This window comes from Muscardinus avellanarius (assembly GCF_963383645.1).
Source record: "Muscardinus avellanarius genome assembly, chromosome: 13".
NCBI classification, from domain to species: Eukaryota; Metazoa; Chordata; class Mammalia; order Rodentia; family Gliridae; genus Muscardinus; species Muscardinus avellanarius.
In genome coordinates, this window is record NC_137799.1 from 15157378 (window position 1) to 15180396 (window position 23019).

General features: G+C 42.8%; 1 protein-coding gene across 1 annotated transcript; it reads left to right on the top strand.

The window, feature by feature from the left end:
* Window positions 1-1418: 1418 nt before the first annotated feature.
* Window positions 1419-22348, top strand: PSMD5 (proteasome 26S subunit, non-ATPase 5; the record flags this gene model as incomplete). The annotated part of the gene is made up of 10 exons (XM_080708790.1): window positions 1419-1591; window positions 8225-8369; window positions 9802-9915; window positions 10743-10871; window positions 13191-13300; window positions 14937-15079; window positions 16595-16786; window positions 18990-19099; window positions 19917-20057; window positions 22091-22348. 10 exons carry the CDS (start codon window positions 1419-1421, stop codon window positions 22346-22348), a joined length of 1515 nt encoding a protein of 504 aa, XP_080564916.1.
* Between the last annotated feature and the right edge of the window lie 671 nt (window positions 22349-23019).

The following is a 23019-nucleotide window of genomic DNA, read 5'->3' on the forward strand; positions in this document are numbered from 1 at the left end:
CCAGATGCGCAAAAAAAAAAAAAAGTTTCAGTGTTGCTATGTTTCTTTAAAAGTAAGGTGAGGACTTATATCAATGCCATCAGCAAAGTGGTTAAACATGCTTGGTGTAATGGCTCCTGAATGCTTCAAGGACTAGAAAAAAAAAAAGCTAGTGGCTTCCCAGCGAAGAAACACAACTTCAACATTAGAAAAAGCAAAGAATAACAAGTCTGATTGGGACTTTTGTCCCCGATTGACAATGCTCTGAATTCAAGATTTTTTGTTTGTTTCATTAACTTTGGGCTTTATGGATAATTACGAAGCCAATCCAAAAGGAAAGTGATAGGTACTGTGGGGTATGATCACCAGAACAGAGAAAAGCAGTTTTTTTGTTTAATCTTTTTTCCAAAACAAGTGAGATCAAGGTCTCTGTAAAGCAGCAATGGCTTTATCATTTTTGTCACCTGTGGCACTGGCACAAAAAATGGGGAAAATCCTGTCCTTAGTTTCTTCTACGTTTTCCCGATTTTTCCCTATATTCCTAAAAGTATGGGAAGGCATGCATATCCAAACATGCATATCTCCGCGGCACTGGGATCAGCAGGATCACACAGCTTAGCTTCTAGCTCTGATCAGTCTTGGGTACCAACGCTGCATGGACGGTTCTTCCTTCCCCATCAACTTCGTATTTCGCAGACAGTAGGGATTTTTAAACTTCTCACATCATCCCTTGCCCGCATCAAACTTCTCCGGATAGCCCTGATCACCGGTTTCCACCAGAAGCCTAAAGATGCCTTGGGTCTGCTTGCAAATGGCCTTTGTAGCCAGAAACCGCCCGGTGGGATGCGCTCCTGCACTCGAAGTGTTCAGTCTCCAGCTTCCCGATGTTTAGGTCAGGTGAATACACAGTTCTCAGAGCAGACCGGGGAGAAGCATTCTCCATGCCGGCCTCAAAGGGCCTCTCGTTTTTCTTAATCACGCGCACCACGGACTCGTCGCCGCCCCAGGGCGCCCCACGTGCGTATTACTCACGCCTCGGTCCCGCGTGGCTGGTCTTTCACCCGGGTCCTAGGTTCCCCGAGGCCTCCGCGCCGCCTGGACGGCCGCAGCCGCTGCCCAAGCCGCGGCGAACTCCACGAGGGCCGCGGTCCCGGCGGCCCACAGCCCGCGAGCCCTCATCCTCTCCGCTCCGCCCGCTGAACATCGGCCGAGGTTTCGCCCTCGGCGTGTTCACCTAGCGGACTCCCGTAAGCAAGCCAAGGGGCGCAGCTCCCTGATGACGTCAGGCTGAGCGCGTAAACACTGGCGACCTTTGACTCGTCCCGGAGACTTCCTCTCGCGAGACTTAGCAGGTTAGAGGCGGCTCCGTTCAGCAGATCTCGCGAGAGTTGGAAACGCGCCCTGGGAACCTGGTGGGTGGGAGGGCCAGAGCCGGCAAGATGGCAGCGCAGGCGCTGGCGCTGCTGCGAGAGGTGGCGCGGCTGGAAGCGCCGCTGGAGGAGCTGCGCGCCCTGCAGTCGGTGGTGCAGGCCGTGCCGCTCGGCGAGCTTCGGGAGCAAGCGGCGGAACTGCGCCTCGGTCCGCTTTTCTCCTTGCTTAACCAGAACAATCGGTGAGAGAACCCCGGAGCTTGAGTAGGGGCGAGGGCACCCCCAAGTATGGAGACGCGGGTGGGTGGAGGCGAGGGGAGTCCTTTTTCTTGTCGTGGAGGAGGCAGAAGTTAGCCGAAGTTGCAGAGAGGGAAGGACCCTGGGCTAAAAGGCAAGAGATGGGATTTACGTCCAGCCTCTGAGGGTGCCCCTGGGTATGGTTCCTCTGATCGCCTGACCTCCCTGCCTCATCCATGAAGTAGGAATTAGAGAAGAAAAGCAAGGTTACAGGTAACAAAAAAAAATTGGTTTTTGTAGTACAGGGGTGGAATCCAGAGGCTTTTCTACCTCCGGGCTATACTCCCAGACCTTTTTATATACTTTATTTTGAAATAGAGTCTCACTAAGTTGCTGAGAGTATCACTAAGTAGCTGAGGCTGGCCTCGAACCTGTGCGACCCTCCTGTCTCAGCCTCCCAAGCGCTGGGATTACAAGCGTGCATCACCGCGCCCGGCACAAGTACAAATTCTTGGCTTCAGATGGTCGCCGCAAAAACATAATTCTGGAAACTTAAATATGCCTTAAAGCGGGAATATGTGATGCTACCATGTAACGCTATGTGTAGGGTGCGTTCGTGCGTGTGTGTTCAGGGCACTGGAAATTGATCCCAGGAGTTTTCTATCTCTGAGCTATACCTCCAGCCCATTTTATTTTTTGTCTTGAACTAGGATATTTCATAGTTGCTGAGGGCCTCGCTAAATTGCTGAGGCGCCTCAAACCTTTGATCATGTCACAGCCTCCAAACTACTGGGCTTACAGGCATGTGCCCCATTTATGTCTCCAAGGGCCCAACATATAGTGCTGTGTATGGCTGATACAAGACGAGGCTTACAGAGTTTAGAGGGGGCACTTAGTCCAGCTCCATATTATACATGAGGAGACAGTGGTCACGCCATTAGTTGGCAACAGAAGCAGTAGGAACTGAAGTGACAGGAGCTTGAGTAAGGTGTGTTGGGAAGACAGTTTGCTGAAAGATGGCGTATTCTAAGAAACAATCAAAAATCAAAAGAGCAGTTCAGAACTGGATATGTAATAAATGCCAATTGCAATTTCTGGGAATAATTTTGCAAATAGTATACTGGCAGTCTCCACATACAGTGTTATTATCCTTGCTAAACCCAGGTTTTGGTCTTGTAGATATAAACCTAGGGTTTCTTCGCTCTCCCTCTTCCTCTCTTCTCCTCTCCTCTCTCTCTCCCCTAATAGTACTGGGAATTGAACCTAAGGGCATTCTACCTGCAAATTATACCCCTAGCTCTTTTTATTTTTTATTTCAAAACAGGGTTTTACCAGATTACTGAGAGTATCTTTGCTGAGGCTGTCCTTGAAACTGCAATCATCCTGTCTCAACCTCCCAAGTACTGGGATTACAGGTGTGTGCCACCACTCCTGCTTAAACTTAGAATTTTGATAGTTTTTGTGGGGAAAACTAAGCCTTAAGATTTACAACATGGAGATCAAACAAGACTGATTTTAAGTTATTAACTCTTTGGCTTTCTGATAACAAAGGGCCACATATAACCTGTGAATGGCCATACATGTTATGCAATTTTTTAAATTTATTTGTTTTTTGGTGGTACTGAGGATGGAACCCAGGGGCATTCTACCTCTGAGATACACCCCCAGCCCTATTTGTTACTCTTTATTTTGAAACAGGGTCTCACTGAGTTGCAGATGGCCTCACTAAGTTGCCAAGGCTGTCTGCAAACCGCGATCCTCCTGTCTTAGCCAACTGAATGCTGGGATTACAATCACTTGTCACCACACCCAGCTCTACATTATGCAATTTAACCTACCACTACTTTAAAAAAGAAAAGGCTTTATTGCAGTATACTTTATGTACAATGACTGCATTTAACAAGATGTACAATTTGGCAAGTTTTGACTTCTGTAACATGCTCATGAAACCATCACCACAATCAGGATAGTAAACATAATTTTCACTCCCCAAAATTTCTTCATGTTGCTTGGTAATCCCTCCTACTTTAGCCAGGCAACCACTGGTCTGCTTTCCATCATTATAGATGAGTTAGCTGGGTTTTTGCTGGTGAGGAAGGAGGGGTGTTAAGTATATGGAGCCATATAGTATGTACTCTTGTTTGATATCTTTTACGGAACATAATTATTTTGAGATTTATTCATACGGCATGAATGAATTGTTCATTCCTTTTTATTTTTAAGTAGTAGTCTCTTGTATGGATGTACCCAAATTTGTGTATCTATTCTCCGTTGATGAACAATTGTGTTAAACACTGCTGTGAATATTCATATACAAGTATTTGCATAAATACTTTGTTTTCTCTTTGAGTAAATACCTAGGAGTAGAAAGGCTGGATAGTATGGTAGGTATATGTTTAATTTCTTAAGAAACTGCCAACCAGACTTGGTGATGCATGCCTATAATCCCAGGTCTGGGAAGGGTGAGACAAGAGAATTGAGATAGAAGGTCAAGGCCAGACTTAGCAATTTAGTGAGACCCTGTTTCAAAAAAATAAAATATGGCTGAGGATGTAGCTCAGAGGTTGAACACCCCTGGGTTCCATCCCCAGTGGAAAGGAAGGACAAGCCAACTGTTTTCCAAAGTTACATTCCCACCAGCATTATATGAAAGTAGAGTATAGGTATAAATATAAAATCTAAAACTATAAAACTTATAGAAAAAATGTAGGAAAAACTTTTTATTTTTATTTTTTGGTGGTATTGGGGTTCCTGGAAGTCCTTCTATCTCCGGGCTACACTCCCAGACCTATTTTTACATTTTTATTTGTCAACAGGGTCTCCTAAGCCAGCACCTGCGCAGCTGGCTTCGAACCTGCGCGATCCTCCTGTCTCTAGGAAAAACTTTTTGTATCCTTGGGTTCTATGAATTTCTTGAATCAGAAATTAAGCTGGGTGTGATCAGTTGAGCTGGTTGCAGTGGCAGAAACTCATGATCCTCGCTTCTGGAGAGACTGAGGTAGGAGGATTGAAAGTTACAGGCCAGCCTAGGCAACCTAGTGAGACTGTGTCATAAGATTAAAGGGCGAGGGTCTGTGTTGTATCTCAGTGGTAGAGCTCTCGGCCTGACATGTGTGAAACCCTGCATTCAATCCCCAGTACCGCAGAGAGAGAGAGAAAAGAATTGAGCCGGGCGTGGTGGCGCACGCTTATAATCCCCGCATTTGGGAGGCTGAGACAGGAGGATCACACAGGTTCAAAGCCAGCCTCAGCTACTTAGTGAGGCTCTCAGTAACTTAGTGAGACCCTGTTTCCAAATAAAATAGAAAAAAGGTCTGGGAGTATATCCCCAAGGTAGAAAGCCTCTGGGTTCCACCCCCAGTACCACCAAAAAAAAAAAAAAAATAAAGAAAGAATTGATAAATTGGAATTCATCAAAATTAAACATTCTGTTCTTCAAAGGTCATAGGTAAGAGAATGAAAAACAAAATACAGAAAATATATTAAAAAACCTCTCAGGATTCAATAATAGGAGATAAAGTACCCAGTTGAAAGTTGAGCAAAGGATTTGAATAAGAAGATATACAGGTGACAGGTAGGCACGTGAAGAGTCGTGCTATCATTACTCATTAGGGAAAAATAAAACCACAATGAGATTACTGCACATCTGTTCCAATAGCAAGAGTGAAATGGCTAAGCAAATTGTGTCAGGTATATACAATGGGATATTGTATGTCTAGCCTTTAAAAGAAAGGAAATAGTTGGGCATGGTGGCACATGCTTGTAATGGCAGTACTTGGGAGGCTGAGACAGGAGGATCACACAGGTTCAAAGCCAGCCTCAGCTACTTAGTGAGGCTTTCGGTAACTTAGTGAGACCTAGTTTCCAAATAAAATATAAAATAGGTCTGGGAGTGTAGCCCAGAGGTAGAAAGCCCCTAGGTCCCATCCCCAGTTCTACAAAAAATAAAAGAAATGAAATTCTTCTGGACATGATGGCACACACTTCTGTAATCCCAGCATTTGGGAGGCTGAGGCAGAAGCATCACGGTTCAAGAACAGCCTCAGCTACTTAGTGAGGCCCTTTGCAATGCAGTGAGACCCTGTTTCAAAATAAAGAATAAAAAATACTACTGGGGATGTCACTTGAAGGTAGAATGCCCCTGGATTCCATCCCCAGTACTGCAAGAGAAAAAAAGAGAGAAGGAAGAAAGAGAGAGAGAGAGAGAGAGAGAGAAATCCTAACAGGAACTTGGAAGCATTACATACTAAACGCACTAAGTAGATGCAAAAGGACCCAATAATGTATGCTTTCATTCATAGGAGACAACTACAACACACAAATTTAGAGAGAATAAAAGTAGAATGCTGGTTGTTAGGGACTGAAAGGAGAGAACTGGGAATGTTCATTGGGTGCAGTGCTCAGATCAGGAAGATAAAAATGTGGTGATAGTTGCACAATACGTGTTAACGCACTTATTGCCACAGAACTATACATTAAAAGTGGTGAGCTGTATGTTACATATAATCTCCTTATTTGAGCTGGGATAGTGTTATGCTGCGAGTCTGTTGGTTGTGGGCTGGCCTCAAACTCCTGGGTTCAGGTGATTCTTCTATCTCAGCCTCCACGTTGCTGAGACTACTGGTGCGTGCCGCCACACCCGGCTTAATCATGGTTTTTATTTATTTATTTTAAGGACAAGAAACCAATATGCAGGAGGAGTCACGCCCCATTTCCCTTCTACTCCACTCCCCCAGTCCCTGACAACCAGTAACTACTTTTGGTATATAGATTTGTCGGTTCTGGACATTTCATATTAAATAGAGTCATTATCAAATTAGGCCTTTAGTGTCAGACTTCCTAGGATCATATTTATAAGGTGTGTTCTTATTGTAGCATGTATGAGTACTTCTTTTTTATGGCTGAGTGGACTATCGTATGGATATACCACACTATTTATTCCTCAGTTGGACTTTTGGTTATTTCTACTCAGCTGTGTACAGATTTTTGTGTAAACATTTTTAATTATCTTGGGTGTGAAACCTTTTTTTTTTTTTTTTTTGTGGTACTGGGGATGGAACCCAGAGGCATTCTACCTCCGAGCTATACCCCCAGCCCTATTTTTTTTATTCTTTATTTTGAAACAGGGTCTCACTGAGTTGCAAAGGGCCTCACTAAGTAGCTGAGGCTGTTTGTGAACCGCAATCCTCCTGTCTCAGCCTCCCAAAGCTGGGATTACAAGCGTGCACCACCACGCCCGGCTGTGAAGGCATTCTTAAGTACTCCCCTAGGTGAATTTATTTGAAGTGGAATCCCTAAGTTAAGAGTATTTTTTGCCGGGTGTGGTGGTGCACGCTTGTAATCCCCGAGCTTGGGAGGTGGAGACAGGAGGATTGCGGTTCACAAACAGCCTCGCTGGCTTAAGAGACCCTGTTTCCAAATTTAAAAAAATATAAAATAGGTCTGGGAGTGTAGCCCGGAGGTAGAAGGGCTTCCAGGAACCCCACTACCACCAAAAAAAAAAAAACAAAAAAAACTTTTTTTTTTTTTGGTGTGTGTGTGGGGGGTACTAGGGATGGAACCCAGGGATATTGTACATCTAAGCTATATTCCCAACCCTATTTTACTTTTTTATTTTTGAAACAGGATCTCACTAGATTGACAAGATTCTCACTATTTGCTTTCAAATCTGCGATCCTCCTTTCTCAGCCTCCCAAGTACTGGGATTACTGGTATGTGCCAACTTGCCTGTCTTTTTTTTTTTTTTTTTTTTATTCAGTGCTAGGGATGGGACCCAGGGGCATTCTTTTTCCAAGCTACACCCCCAGTTCTATTTTTTTTTTTATTCTTTATTTTGAAATGGGGTCTCACTGAGTTAGAAAGAGCCTCACTAAGTGGTAGCTGAGGCTGTCCGCGAACCTGGGTCTTCCTGTCTCAGCCTCCCAAATACTGGGATAACAAGCATGCATCACCACACCGGGCTGTGCCTGGCTTTTTAAACTTTTGTTTTTTCTCCCCATCAAGAAAAGTTGTACCAGTTTAATTGTATGCTCCTATTTGCAGAATATTAGACCGTTCATTCATAGCGTCTATTAAGAGACAAGGACATTGTCTTGAAACAGTATCTGTATTCATCAAGTCCTGGTTACTTCGTTAATAGCTATTACATCTTTTCCCTCCTCTCCATCCCCACCTCTCCTCCCAAGTTCACTCCTTTATCACCTCCCATGTTAACAGCCTTCAAATTGAAAGTTCTTTTTCTAACACTGGCACACAGTGTTTTTGGCGGGGATGACTTCTCTGGAAATCTACTTTCTTTACACAAATAAACAGAAAAGTATATTGACAGATTTATTTTCTTCTACATATCAGTATTTTATTACCTTCCTGGAGTATGGTTGCCTTTTATTTTTCTGTATTTTCAATTAGACCAAGCTTCTTCAGGCCAAAGAATATATCTTACCCTTCTTTGTAGCCACAGCACAGGCATGAGGGATAACAGGTAATTAGAAAATTTTTAATGAGTGAATAAAAGCTGCTGTTTAAAAGAATTTTTCTTTATAGAAGAGTCTTTGGAGCCAAGCTTCACTGTTATTATTAGGTTGTTGCTTCTAATCTGGCAGGACGTGAACTAAAGAGATTTATGGTGTCTCCTTTAGGGAACAGACTGCTCTGTGTGTATCCATTCTGGAGAGGTTGCTCCACGCTCTGGAGCCAGTTCATGTGGCCAGGAACCTCAGGGTTGACCTACAGAGAGGACTCACTCACCCTGACGATTCTGTAAAAATCCTCGCTTTGTCCCAGGTAAGAAATTTCACTAGCTTGTATAAGAAAGGAATGACGTTGACTACTTTCGCTGGGCCCAGTTCTGTATGGTACCAGTTTCTCTCTGTTCTTATGATGTATCTAGTCTATTCTCTTGTACCTAGTCAACCCAAACGTGGAAATTCAAGCCAAGGTAAAAAGTTCCACTGAGCACCCTCCCGTTCATTCATTCATCCAAATGCTGGCTGAATTCCTTTGTCACATCAGGCATTGTTCCATGGTTACCAAGATCAACCTTTTTTTGTGTTTGTGCTAGAGTTACGAAGATAAATTTTTTTTTTCTCTTCAAGGAGTTCCTAATCTAGAGGAAAAGATTGCCAGCTGTTTGTTTAAACAGCTTTGTTAGATCCTAATAGTAATGGCAGGAACTAAGTGCTCTTGTAAAGGTCATTAAGCAAACAAATTAAGACAGTAACTGTTATCCCGTTAGCCAGACATCCTACTGTCTGAGGGAAGAGCTGCTGTTAAGGACTAGCCTGTCAAATCTTAGAAACTAAGCAGTTACCCAGTAGATACTCGTTGCCTTTTCTTCTCTAAGGTATTTATTCAATAAAAAAAGTGGGATGCTATCAGTTTATTCATTGAGCGCATGTATGCCAGAAACTGGGTATGTGCCTTGGCTATTTAAGTCTCATTTGATCTTCATAGCTATCCTGGAAATAACTATTGTATTCCTATTTTACAAATAACAAATTAGGCTCAAAGAAGTTATTTAGTTTGCCTAAAGTCATTACAGGTAAAAGAGGTAAAAGTTCGAGCCGGGCGTGGTGGCGCACGCTTGTCATCCCAGCATTTGGGAGTCTGAGACCGGAGGATCGTGGTTCGCGGACAGCCTCAGCTACTTAGTGAGGCCCTCCGCAACTTAGTGAGACCCTGTTTCAAAATAAAGAATAAAAAATAGGGCAGGGGGTGTAGCTCAGGGGTCCAATGCCCCTGGGTTCCATCCCCAGAACCGCAAAAAAAAAAAAAAAAGAGGTAAAAGTTGACATAAGTATTATTTGTATTGTCATTCCTCTCTTTATTTTCCTTACTTAAAGGTGTGACTACACTGTGTGTTTGGCTTTAATGAATTTGGGTTATTGTGAGTTTTTACTGGCTTGCCCTACAGCTGTAATCACTGACTTTTGTGGGGAATGTGTTACTGAGGATTGAGCCTGGGGCATGAGCTACACTCCCAGCCTTACAGGGTCTCACTGTGTTGCGGAGGGGCTCACTAAGTTGCTAAGGCTGGCTTTGAACCTGTGATCCTCCAGTCTCAGCCTCCCAAGTACTAGGATTACAAGTGTGTACCACCACACTCAGCTGTAATCACTGACTTCTAAAATAATTACACAGTAAGGAAATTTGACTATCTTGTGTGCACATTTCCTCTATCTGGAAGGGTGTTGTGATTCCTTTTTTTTTTCTTCAGGTTGGAAGAATTGTTGAACATTCTGATGCTGTTACTGAGATTCTAAATAATGCTGACCTACTGAAACAAATTGTTTATTGCATCCGTGGAGAGAATCTATCTGTGGCTAAAGCGGTGAGTTTGCCAGAGCTATCAGCTTAACATGTCGAGACATTAGTGTCCTGAAGTGAAGACAGGCCTGAGTTGAGTTGAGAGGTGAAGGGTTAGCGTGGGTGATTTGTGAAACCGAATTTGTAATCTCCTGTAGGTGGTATCTAAATGGTTATCAAATAAATAGTAGTGACCTCTTCTCCATTTTGTAGGATACATGTATCTACATTACTGAGCTTATGTTTAGTCGCTTGATCTTTCCCAATTACAAATACCAATAGTGAAGCTAAAATGAAAACATTGGGTTGAATGCATTTTTCCCTGGGTCTGGGGATGGAACCCAGGGCATTCTACCTCCGAGCTACACCCCCTGCCCTGTCTTTTATTCTTTATTTTGAAACAGGGTCTCACTAAGTTGCGGAGGGCCTCACTAAGTAGCTGAGGCTGGCCGCAAACCGTGATCCTTCTGTCTCAGCCTCCCGAATGCTGGGATGACAAGCGTGCGCCACCATGCTGGGCTGGGTCAAATGCATTTTATGCATTAATTTTCACATCAGTCTTAAGAAGTAGATACAAGCCGGGCGTGGTGGCGCACACTTGTCATCCCAGCATTCGGGAGGCTGAGACAAGAGGATGGCAGTTTGCGGAATAGCCTCAGCTACTTAGGCCCTCTGCAACTCAGTGAGACCTTGTTTCAAAATAAAAAATAAAATAGGGCTGGGGGTGTAGCTCAGAGGTAGAATGTCTCTGGGTTCCAATCCCAGTACTGCAAAAAGCAAAACAAAACAAAAAAAGTAGTACAAATATTCGGTATTTGTGTGACTAAGAGACACTTTCTATTTCCTTATAAGGCCATCAAATCCCTGTCAAGAATATCACTAACCCAAGCTGGGCTTGAGGCTCTGTTTGAAAGCAATCTGCTGGATGATTTGAAAAATGTGATGAAAACAAATGACATTGTTCGATACAGGGTATATGAGGTAAGACTAAAAAGTACATTTTCTGATAGTAAGCAAAATACAATAAAATTACAAGGAAGGCGAGAATTCATATGCATTTATTGAATATATTATCTGTTAGGCGCTATCCATGGTACTTGGACACAGGGATGGGTTCCCAACCTGGTACTTACAGTGTGCAGTAGGTACTATATGAGGCAAGATACCATTGAAAGTAGACTGAAAAAAATTAGTACTAGTAGTAGTAAGAAGAAATGGCTCTTAGTCCCACAAGCTTTGTACTGAGTGCTTACACGTATTATCTTTCATTCTTACAGTAAACCTTATACGTTATTATTAACCTCGCTTTTGAAGGACTCCAAAGCTGCACATTTAACAAGCTGCATATTTAAAATAGAACCAAGTACAGTCTAATTCCCACTTTCCTACTTATGTGCCTTGATACCACTCTTCCCTGGTTTTCCTTCTTTCTTCTCAGTCTCCTGACTGATTATCCTCTATTGAATCTTTTATTGTTGAAGTTTGAGAAGACAAAGTCCCAAATCCTGCTCTTATAGGCAAAACATATACAAAGACTTTCTTTCTTTCTTTCTTTCTTCTTTTGGAGAAAAGGTCTATGTTGCCCAGGCTGATGAGTCTCAAATGTAAACTTCCCAATCCAATCCAGACCCCTCCCTTCTTCCCTCCCTCCCTCCCTCCTTCTCTCTCTCTCTCTCTCCTTCTCCCTCTCCCTCTCCCTCTCCCTCTCCCTCTCCCTCTCCCTCTCCCTCTCCCTCTCCCTCTCCCTCTCTCTCTTTTTGTGGTACTGCAGGGGTGAAACCCAGGTGCATTCTACCTATGAGCTACACCCGCAGCCCTATTTTTTTATTCTTCATTTTTTGAAACAGGGTCTCAGTGAATCGCAGAGGGGCCTCACTAAGTAGTAGCTGAGGCTGCCCACAAACCGCGATTCTCCTGTCTCGGGCTCCCAAATGCTGGGATTAACCGGGGTGCGCCATCACACCCAGCTTCAGACCTCTCTTCTGAACTAAGATCTTCATATCCAACTGCTTACTCACTCTTGCCCTGGTGGACATATTCCAGTACCCTCATGCTCATGCTCAAACTGAATCCTCATCCAGCACATCCACCCCCACCCCCCAGGAAAGAAACGGTGGCAACAAACAGGCTCTGTGTCAGAGTTCACGTGGCTGGGTTAGTAGACCGTGAGCTCGTTCATTCTGAGGCCTTGTTCTCCCTGCCATTCAGTCATACCATGTTGATTTTATTTAGACCAGGGCATTTCTCCTTATTGTAATAGTCTCCAGCACCCTGGTCTAAGCTACGACACCCTATCACTGGCACGTACATGGACTTTGCATTTACACTCAAGCTGGTCTCCCCTCACACATTTTATCATCCCTAGTCTATCTTGCTTACATGCAGTCAGAATGATCTTTTTAATTTATTATTTTTAGATTGACAAAGCCATACCATATCATGTACAGCAAGGTGTTTTGAAGTGATCTCTTTACAGTTCATACCAATCTGTACTTGGTAGCGCACACCTGTAATCCTAGTACTTGGGAGGCCGAGACAGGAGGATTAAAGGTTCACAGCCAGCCTCGGCTACTTAGACCCTGTTTCAAATTAAAAAGTAAAATAGGTCTGTGGGTGTGATTCAGAAGTAGAATGTCCCTGAGTTCAATCCCCAGCACCACACACAAAAGTCCATATCCAGTGCCTACAGTCCTTCAATGTCCTCTTTCTCTGTAGACCCTCAAAATATACTTGTTGGCATATGTTGAGGCTGAGTTGGGCAGATTGCAGGTTCATGGGCAGCCTCAGGAATTTAGCAAGGCCTTCAGCAACTTAGACCCCATCTCAAAAAAAAAAAAAGAAAGAAAGAAAAGAAATAGGACTGAGGGTGGAGCACAAATGTGGAATGCCCTTAGGTCCAATCCCAGTACCACAAAAAAGTAGTGACTGCGTGAGTGAACACTTTTTTTCTTAATGGTGCTGGGATCTAACCCAGGGCTTCATACACGCTAGGCAAGTGCTCTACCACTAGGCTGCTGTCCAAGCCAGCAAATGAATGGTTTTTCTAGTTTGTTTGTTTTTGCCAATTTGGGCTAATATACCCCAATTGATGATTTCTTGGTATTGCAGATAGGCCAAGGTATAATGTAGTATTTCTGTGCCAAAGTTATGTGTCCAATGAAGGTTCCCTAGAGATAAATAAAGGATTTCTAAAAATTCAGCTATATAAAGTATCCAGTTCTGCATTTAATTTAAAATGAGATCTAACAATCTTAGGGCTATTTTAATGTTATTTTTTCCTTTTGCTGTTCTCTCTTTCAGCTAATTGTGGAGATTTCTTCTGTGTCATCAGAATCTTTAAAGTACTGTACCGCCAGTGGATTGGTAACCCAGCTCCTGAGAGAGCTGACTGGTGAGGATGTGCTGGTCAGGTGTGTTCACTTAGGTTTTTGGAGGTTTTTTTGTTTAGGGGGTTTGGTACTGGAAATATAACCCAGGGGCCCCCTTCCACCAAGCTATACCCCAGCCCTTTTTGTTTTTTAAAACAGAATCTCACTAAGATAATCACAGACTGGCCTCATACCTGCAATCCTCCTGTCTCAGCCTCCCAAGTGTTGGGGTGACAGGCATGTGTAACCCACCCAGCTCACTGAAGGAGTCCTTAAAGAGAAATTACCTCTTTTAGAGGGCCAGGAAACGACTTTGGGACATAGCATTATGTTTACTGCTAGGGCCTTTGCCCAGATTGGCAATCATTTTTTGTCATTCCTAGTTTATTTTTCACGCATATTCAGAATGACATGTGAACTGGGCGTGGTGGCACACACCTGTAATCCCATTTCTTGGGAGCCTGAGACAGGAGAATTTCAGGTCAGGCCTCCGGGCTATCCTCCCAGACCCATTTCGTTTTTTATTTGGAAGCAGGGTCTCACTAAGCTGCTGAGGGTCTCGCTAAGGAGCTGAATCTGGCTTCGAACCTGCGCGATCCTCCTGTCTCAGCCTCCCAAGTGCTGGAATTACAAGTGCTCACAAGACACTCTTTCAAAATAAAAAGGGCTGAGGGTGTGGCTCACTGGTAGAGTACCACAGAAAGAAAAGATTGCTGAAGTTAAACCATGTTGGAACTCAGCAAAGACCCGCAAGACAGTCCAGCTGGTGTTGGCGGGGGGAGACCGAGGATGGAACCCAGGGGCATTCTCCCTCTGAGCTGCACCCTCAGCCCTATTTTTTATTCTTTATTTTTCAAACAGGGTCTCACTGCGTTGCAAAGGGCCTCGCTAAGTAGCTGAGGCTGTTCTTGAACCATGATGCTTCTGTCTCGGCCTCCCAAATGCTGGGCTTATAAACTGCGCCACCATGCCCGGCTTAGTCCAGCTGTTTTCAAGTGACTCTCCTCTGACCCTAGGCAAGGGTGCTCTTCGACAGTAGCTCTCACAGGGTAACTGCCATTCTGAACTACTTCACATTTTTTCATGGATTCTTTGGCGTTGTTAAATAACCTATTATGACCTATTATGTTGTGATAGAGGAAAAAGAAATAGGGGCTTCTGAAAAGGAGGAAGACTTGAGCTTGCATTCCTCTTGTACTTACACTTACTAGCTGAGCTTGGAAAATGACTTTAGCATGTGTACACCTTGGTTTCTTCATCTTTCAGATGGAACAATAACAGCTGTTATGAAGTTAGGAGGATCTGGGCATGGTAGTGAACGCCTGTAATCCCAGGAATTGGGGAGGATCGAAGGCTCAAGGACAGTCTCAGCAATTTAGCAGAGCATATTTCAAAATAAAATAGGACTGGGGGTGTATCTCCTCTTCCAAACAAACAAAAACCAGGAAGTCTAAATTTAGTCTAAAGATTGAAATCTAAATTCTACCTTATGAAAAGAAATACGACTCCAACTAAGTCACTTTGACTTTATAGGTCTTGTGTCCTCATCTGAAAAGTAGAGTCAAGAGTGTGGACCATTCAGATTTGGTAGAAAGGTTAAGTAAGATAACACATACTGAAGCAGTGTTCCAAGATGCCACGCTCATGCAGTCTCCTTGCGTTTGTCCTTTGGTTTTAGAGCCACCTGTGTAGAGATGGTGACGTCACTGGCATATACCCGACATGGGCGACAGTACCTTGCTCAAGAAGGAGTAATTGACCAGATTTCTAATATAATTGTTGGGGCAGATTCAGATCCTTTCTCAAGCTTTTATTTGCCAGGTAAGAAATGTTACTGCTTCTGGAGATGACAGTGCATGTTTTTTTCTGAGTTATATTGCTTAGGGGAGTCCAGGGATTATTGTTTTTGGAGTTGGTTCCTTTCAGAAGATACATAATAGCCATCAAATTCAGTAGCAAATCAAAAGGTTCATTAACCATGATCAAATAAGATTTATCTCAGAGATGAAAGGATGATTCAACCTATTCAAATCAGTAAGTGTGACATGCCAGGCATGGTGGTTCATGCCTGTAATCCCAGTACTTGGGAGGCTGAGACAGGAGGAGCACAGGTTCAAGGCCAGCCTCATCTACTTAGTAATTAGATTAGAACTAGAATACCATCCAGCAATCCAAAGAAAATGAAATTCTATGTCAAATAGACACCTACAGGTTGGTTGTAGTAGCCTGTAATTACAGTATTAGGGAACCTGAGATAGGAGAATTGCAGGTTCACAGCCAGTCTCAGCTACTTAGTGAGACCCTCTGCAACTTAGTGAGGTCCTGTTTAAAAATAAAGACAAAATTTGGGCAAGCTATGCCCAGCTAATGTAATTTTCTTTGGAAGCCCAATAAATGAAAAGAAAAATGCCAGTAATAACATAGTATATGTCACGGATTCATCAAATCTCTGAATTGGAGTCTTAATCTGATTTAGAATTTGTTCCAGTCATTTTCTTCTAGGATATGGCTGATTAGTCTTTCTTGAATATTTTTAGAGGTTGTAGATTTATTGCTTCCTTGAGTAGTCTACCTTATTTTATTGAACATCTGTTTAAAAATATTTTCCCAATGCTGACCAAGCTTGCCTTCCTATAATTTATATCCACTAGTTTTTATTCTGTATTCTCCCTCTTGCATATAATAATACATCAGTATTCTGGTCTAGTGCCATTAATGCCCTGGGGTTTCTGTCTCTGTGGATGACAGTTTCAAAACGACACACTGCTCTAGCTTTTCTTTCTGGCCTGTAGTTTTTATTCCTTTAAAAACATAGGACTCAGAGCCTGGTGTGGTGGCACATGCTTGTAATCCCTGTGCTTGGGAGGCTGAGACAGGAGGATCACACAGGTTCGAAGCTAGCCTCAGCTAGCTACTAGTAAATGAGGCTCTCAGCAACTTAGTTTTCAAATAAAATATAAAATAGGGCTGGGAGTATAGCCCGGAGATAGAAAGCCTTGGGGGGGGGGGGGTTTCCACCTCCAGTACCACCAAAAAAAAAGAAAAGAAAAGAAAAACATAGGACTCAGCCGGGCGTGGTGGCGCACGCTTGTAATCCCAGCATTCGGGAGGCTGAGACAGGAGGATTGTGGTTTGCGGTCAGCCTCAGCTACTTACTGAGGCCCTTCGCAATTCGGTGAGACCCTGTTTCAAAAATAAAAAAGACTGAAAAATAGGGCTGGGGGTGTAGCTCAGAGGTAGAATGCCTCTGGGTTTCATCACCAGTACTGCAAAAACAAAACAAAACATAGGGCTTGCGGTTTGTGCTGTCTTACTCTTCTTTGTAAATTTCTTTAGGATTTGTGAAGTTTTTTGGAAACCTGGCTGTCATGGATAGTCCTCAACAGATTTGTGAGCGTTATCCTGTCTTTGTGGAAAAAGTGTTTGAAATGACCGAAAGTCAGGACCCTACCATGATTGGTGTAGCTGTGGACACAGTAGGAATCCTGGGGACCAATACTGAAGGAAAGCAGGTTTTACAGAAAACAGGTTGGTATGTCTTGACCCTCTTTAAGTGGATCTTCACTTTGCACAAGGTTCAATTCTGCAGTTCATTTGCTGGCAGGTTAACCATGTTATGAATACTCTTACAAATGGAGGCTTTAGTCATGACTTTGAACTCATCTCAGAAATTCTCATTTACTACTGAAAACCTCCTATATTTTACTTCTTACTGTTAAAGGGCTCTTACCAACCAACCAGTTGAGACCAAACATTATTTCTCCTCTATGTCTTTCTTGAATAGTATTTATGCACGAAGACTGTCGTATCCCAGTTCTAACTCAAACCTTATTTTTTTTTTTAATTTCACTTCTATCACTTCTCTTAGGCCTCATTTAGAAGAAGACATAACAATTACTTCTCAGGGTAGTGAACATTTCATGAAACTTTTTTTATATTTGTAATCTCGGGACATAAAAATGTGTTTGATTTGATTTGATGTTGAAAGAGATACTTTTATGACATATCCATGAGTATCAACATAGCAATGAATTTTACACAAATACATAGCATGACTATGAAAATCTTTTTGAACTATATGTTTAAAACTAATATGCCTGCTTCAGAAACACACATACTAAAATTGGAACAATACGGAGAAGATTAGCATGGCTCCTGTGCAAGGAAGACACGCAAATTCATGAAGTTTTCCATAATTTTAAATATCTGAATGAAGCAACAGGCTGTCTTTTGTTAGAAAAGAACCTGGAAATGCCCAATAAGGGGGGAAAAAAGAAAACTAGTATGTCATCGTGCATCTCAGCTAATATCCTGTTACATGTACTTTCCTAAGTGCTTTTGCCTAGGACACGTAGTCCTTCTACTGTCCTGCAGAGAGCATACCATTGTCATCCTCATTTTATAGATAAGGTTCTAGGATCATACAGACTGGGGCAGCTGCTACTCAAATCAGGTCCTTTGGTCCCAGTCCTCTGCACTCTGCCTTATATGTGCTATACTGCATGTAATTATCTGTCTTAGATCTGTTGGCTTAGTCTCTGTTGGCTTTTTTTTCTTTTCTTCTTTTTTTTTTTTTTTTTTTTTTTGGTGGTACTGGGGTTCCTGGAAACACTTCTACTTCCAGGCTACACTCCCAGACCTATTTTTATACTTTTTTATTTGGAAACAGGGTCTCCTAGGCCAGCGCCGCGGCTGGCTTCGAACCTGCGAGATCCTCCTGTCTCTGCCTCCCAAGCGTGGGGATTACAAGCGTGCAGGACCACGCCCGGCTCTATTTGCTTATTTTTATGTTGGTTTAAGTTACAATGGGTCATAATTGATGGAAGTAAACTTAATTTTTCACATCTGTTAAGATGCTGTCATTCAAGTGTTTCAGTTATAAAACATAAGGTAGCAAGTGTTAGGATGTGGCAAAACTACACTCAGTCCTATGTTTTCTGATGGGAATATAAAATGGTACGCTTGCTATAAAAGCCAATATGGAAATTCCTGAAAAAAATTAAACACAGAATTACCTTACCACCCAAAATTCCATTTCTAGGTATATACTGAAAAGTTTTAAAAGCAAGGACTCAGCCATGCTCCATTGGAACAGGCCTGTAATCCCAGTACTGGGGAGGCTAAAACAGGAGGATCGCAAGTTTACGGCCAGCCTCAGGAACTTAGTGAGACCCTACTTCAAAATAAAAAGGGCTGAGGGTATAGGTCACTGGTGGAGCACCTCTGAGTTCAATCCCCAGTACTACCAAAAAGGAAAAAAAGCAGGAACTCACTTGTTTGTACCTGTGTTCATAGCATTATGATAGCCCAAACAAGTGGAAAAAACTCAGTGTTTGTTCGTGGGTGAATGGTAAACCAAGCGTGGTAGAAACATACAGTGGAATGTTGGCCTTAAAAAACTACGAGACTGTAGCGTGTGCCATAGCACAGAGGAAGCTTAAGCCAGACATGGGAGGCAGATATTGTGTGATTGTACTTAGATGAGGAGCATAAGAATAGTCAAATTCACAAACAGAAAGTACTGATTCTAAGGGAAGGGTGGGAATTATCGTTTAATGGGTACAGAGTTTTTCGTTTTGAGTTGTAGATAAAAGTTCTGAAGGTAGATCGTGGTGATGATTGCACGAGAATGTGAGTGCTTAGTGGCACTCAACTGTATGGTTAAAATTGTGAATATTATGGTACGTCTGTTTTACCATATTAAGAAAAACTACATTGTTATCCTTCAAAGGAACCCGTTTTGAACGTTTGCTCACAAGAATAGGACATCAAGCAAAGAACGCCCCCACAGAGCTAAAAATTAGATGTTTGGACGCAGTTTCATCTCTTCTATATCTCTCAGTAAGTAGATGGGGAAATGAATAAAGAATGTTTGGGAGACGAAATCTGTCAAGATAATGCCAGTTAGTGTAAAGCGTGACCACGAAAATGCCATTCTTCTCACTTTCAGTAAAAGAAGAGAACCTTCATATGACTAGTGCCATTTATAAGTTAAAAGTAGAATCTTAACCAGGCACAGAGGGACGCACCTGTAATCCTAATACCTGGGAGGCTGAGACAGGATCCTCACAGGTTCACGGCCAGACTCAGCAACCCCAGGAGGCCCCCCACAACTTAGTGAGACCCTGTTTCAAAATAAAATAGGGTTGGGTGTGTAGCTGAGGTAGAACGCGTTTCGTTCAATCCCCAGTATCACTCACAAGAAAAGTGGAATCTTGGCGCAGTGGCACGCAACTGTAATATCAATACTTGGGATTCTGAGACAGGAGAATCACGGGTTTGAAGCCAGCCTCTCAGCAACTTAACAAGATGCTATTTCAGAACGAAAAAATAAAATAGGGCTGGGTGTGTCGCTCAAAGGTAAAATGCATTGAGGTTAAATCTTCTATACCACAAAAAATAAAAATAAAAAGAAAGAAAGAAAGTGAAATCTTAGAGTTTTGGAACTTAGAATGAAAAAGACCTAGAGATTGTTTAACCCCATCTAACAAAAACTAGGGAAAGTCTGGACTGGCTTTGAGGATGCGCGCACCAGACGTAGCAAAGATCATACAGCAGATGAACAGCCATGTGCCATCTAAACACAGGGTTGTGACATGGGAATGCATGCTGTTTTCCAGATCCTTGACCTTGTGAGATTTTCCTTTTTGTCCTATAGCCTGAGCAGCAGACTGACGACCTCCTAAGGATGACCGAATCATGGTTTTCCTTTCTGTCTCGGGACCCTCTGGAGCTCTTCCGTGGCATCAGTAATCAGCCCTTCCCTGAACTACACTGTGCTGCCTTAAAAGTGTTCACGGTATGTATTCCTGTCTTCTCCAAGTCCTGCTGGGATTCTGCCAGCTCAACACATGAGTGCTTACATGGGCCGGTCCCCGTGCGATTCTCTGGGACGCACAGGTGCTTAGTGCAGTTTCTGTCCTCTGCTATTTCAGAGACACATGTAGGAACACACGTGTTAACAGGTTGTTCAGTAAAGGTACTACTATGTACTGTTTGAGGTTTGAACAGGGTTCTGTGGGCTCACAGAATTAATTTCAAACCCCGTAGGTGCTCTGCGCAGTTGACCTAACCCTCGGCTCCTTCCTGAGCCTCATTTCCTTCCATTTCCATTTTACTGAATAGTCAGTGCCTCCTGCTTGTTTCGTATCTGGACCTTTGCTGTGCTGTCTGCGCCCAACACTCTCCCCTATCCTTGTTCGTTAGCCAAGAACTAGTTCAGAAAACAGGCGTGGTGGTGCACACCTGTACTCCCAGTACTCAAGAGGCTGAGACAGAAGGATCACAGATTCAAGAACACCCTCAGCATCTTCACAAAACCCCTTTTCAAAACAAAAAATAAATAAAATAGGGCTGGGGGTGTAACTCAGAGGTAGAATGCCCTGGGTTCAGTCCCAAATACCACACACACACACACATACCACCACCACCAACAAAAGAACTAGTTCAGGTATCTTTTTAGCACACTTTGTGTAAACCAAGGCTGAGTTAAACAGTGTTGATTCTTGTTTCTTTTTTTCATCTTTTTGCTAAGTGGGAGGAAATTACAAATGTGCACCACCAGGCCCAGTTGAAAATGTTTGGGTTTTTTTTTTTTTCCTCCCCCAGGGGGTGGTACTAGGGCTGGAACCCAGGAGATTTCTACCTCCAGGCTATACTCCCAGACCTATTTTATACTTTATATGGAAACAGGGTCTCACTAAGTTGCTGAGAACCTCACTAAGTAGCTGAGGCTGGCTTTGAACCTGTACAATCCTCCTGTCTCAGCCAGGGGATTACAAGTGTGCACCACCATGCCCGGTGGACAATGTATCATTCTTAAAAGAAGATTTAGATAGCAACTGTTACAAGCTGCGATCTTTTAAAAAAAAAAGTGTTGCTGGGCATGGTGGCCAGGCTTGTAATCCCGGTGCTTGGGAGGCGGAGACAGGAGGATCGTGCAGGTTTGAAGCCAGCCGCGCTGGCTTATGAGACCCTGTTTCCACATAAAAAAGTATAAAATAGGTCTGGGAGTGTAGCCTGTGGGAGTGCAGCCCGGAGATAGAAGGACTTCCAGGAACCCCAGTACCACCAAAAAAAGTGTCTTTAGGGTAGTCTTTTCTTCTCCAGTTTTTGCTTTTGTTTTCTCTACTGTTGTAAATCATGCCTTGTATATCGCTGGGACCTACTTTTGTCGTGAAACAGAACTACTCATTACCTGTTCTTTATAAACAACTGGGTTTATTTTTACCATTATATATCATAATTTGTGTAACTGTTCACTTTTAAATATATTATAGTTTTTACACTATAATGAATATCTTTGTATGTGAAGCTTTTAAATGTTTAATTAATTTTTTTTCTTAAATTTATTTCTCAGGAGAGAACTTAGTGGGCAAAAGGTAATATTCCTTTGGGAGGGAATTAACTTGGGCAAAAGGTAGAAGAAACTGACTGATTTTTAAGGTTCAGCTGCTACCTTTGTTTGCCCCCAGCCCTGTTTTGTTGGCTTTTTTTTTTGGGGGGGGGTACTCAGGGAGAACCCAGGGGTTTTCTACCTCCAGTCTATACTCCTAGATCTATTTTATTTTTTATTTGGAAACAGGGTCTCACTAAGTAGCTGAGGCTGGCTTTGAATTTGCACCGTCCTCTTATCTCAGCTTCCCAAGTACTGAGATTACAAATGTGCACCACCACGCCCGGCTTTTGTTTTTATTTTGAGGTTGATGAACCTGAGATCCTCCTGTGTTAGCCTTCAAAGTCCTAGGATTACAGGTATGAGTCACCACACCCTGTTCAAGCATAACTTCTTAAGATTCAGAGTGATTGTATTTTTTCTGCCTTCTATTTCAGGCCATTGCAAACCAACCCTGGGCTCAGAAGCTCATGTTTAATAGTCCAGGTTTTGTAGAATATGTGATGGATCGGTCTGTGGAGCATGACAAAGCTTCAAAGGATGCCAAATACGAACTGGTGAAAGCACTTGCCAATTCCAAGACAATCGCAGAAATCTTTGGAAACCCAAATTATTTGAGGCTCAGAACTTACCTGAGTGAAGGTCCATACTACGTGAAACCTGTTGCCACAACAGCAGTAGAAGGAGCTGACTGATTTCTTGTAGAGGACCACATTTGACCAGAATACATCCTAAGGCACTTGATGCCATCCCTATTTTGTGAAAAAGAGACTTCCCTCCCCTGCAGAATTATCATGGCTTATCTAATGTAACTTTATTACCAAAGTTGTTATGTTTCTACATTGAAATACAAAGTGGAACCAGGAGTTTGGAATATATTAAGAGCAGGTAGATGTGGTCATCAAAGAGTGCTTTTCAGATTTCTGTGACTGCCTTAATCTTTTCAACAAGATGGAAATTTTGTCCTTTCAGAATATTTTTAGCCGGGCATGGTGGCACACACTTGTAATCCCAGTACTTGAGAGGCTGAGACAGAAAGGTCACAGGTTTGCAGCCAGCCTCACCTACTTAGTGTACTTGGTGAGGCCCTCCGCAACTTAGACCCTGTTTTCAAATAAAAGAATTAAAAATAGGGCTGGGGGTATAGCTGAGAGGTAGAATGTCCCTGGGTTCAGCCACTGGTACCACACAAAAAAAGAAAATTTCTCTATGTTCATGATCTTAAAAATCCGCTCAAATCGAGTAAAACCAAATTTCTGAATTTTTCTTCACCACCTTTTAAAACCTTTTACTTTTTCTTTTTCTTTTTTCTTTTGGTGGTGGTACTGGGGGTTCCTGGAAGCCCTTCTACCTCTGGGCTACACTC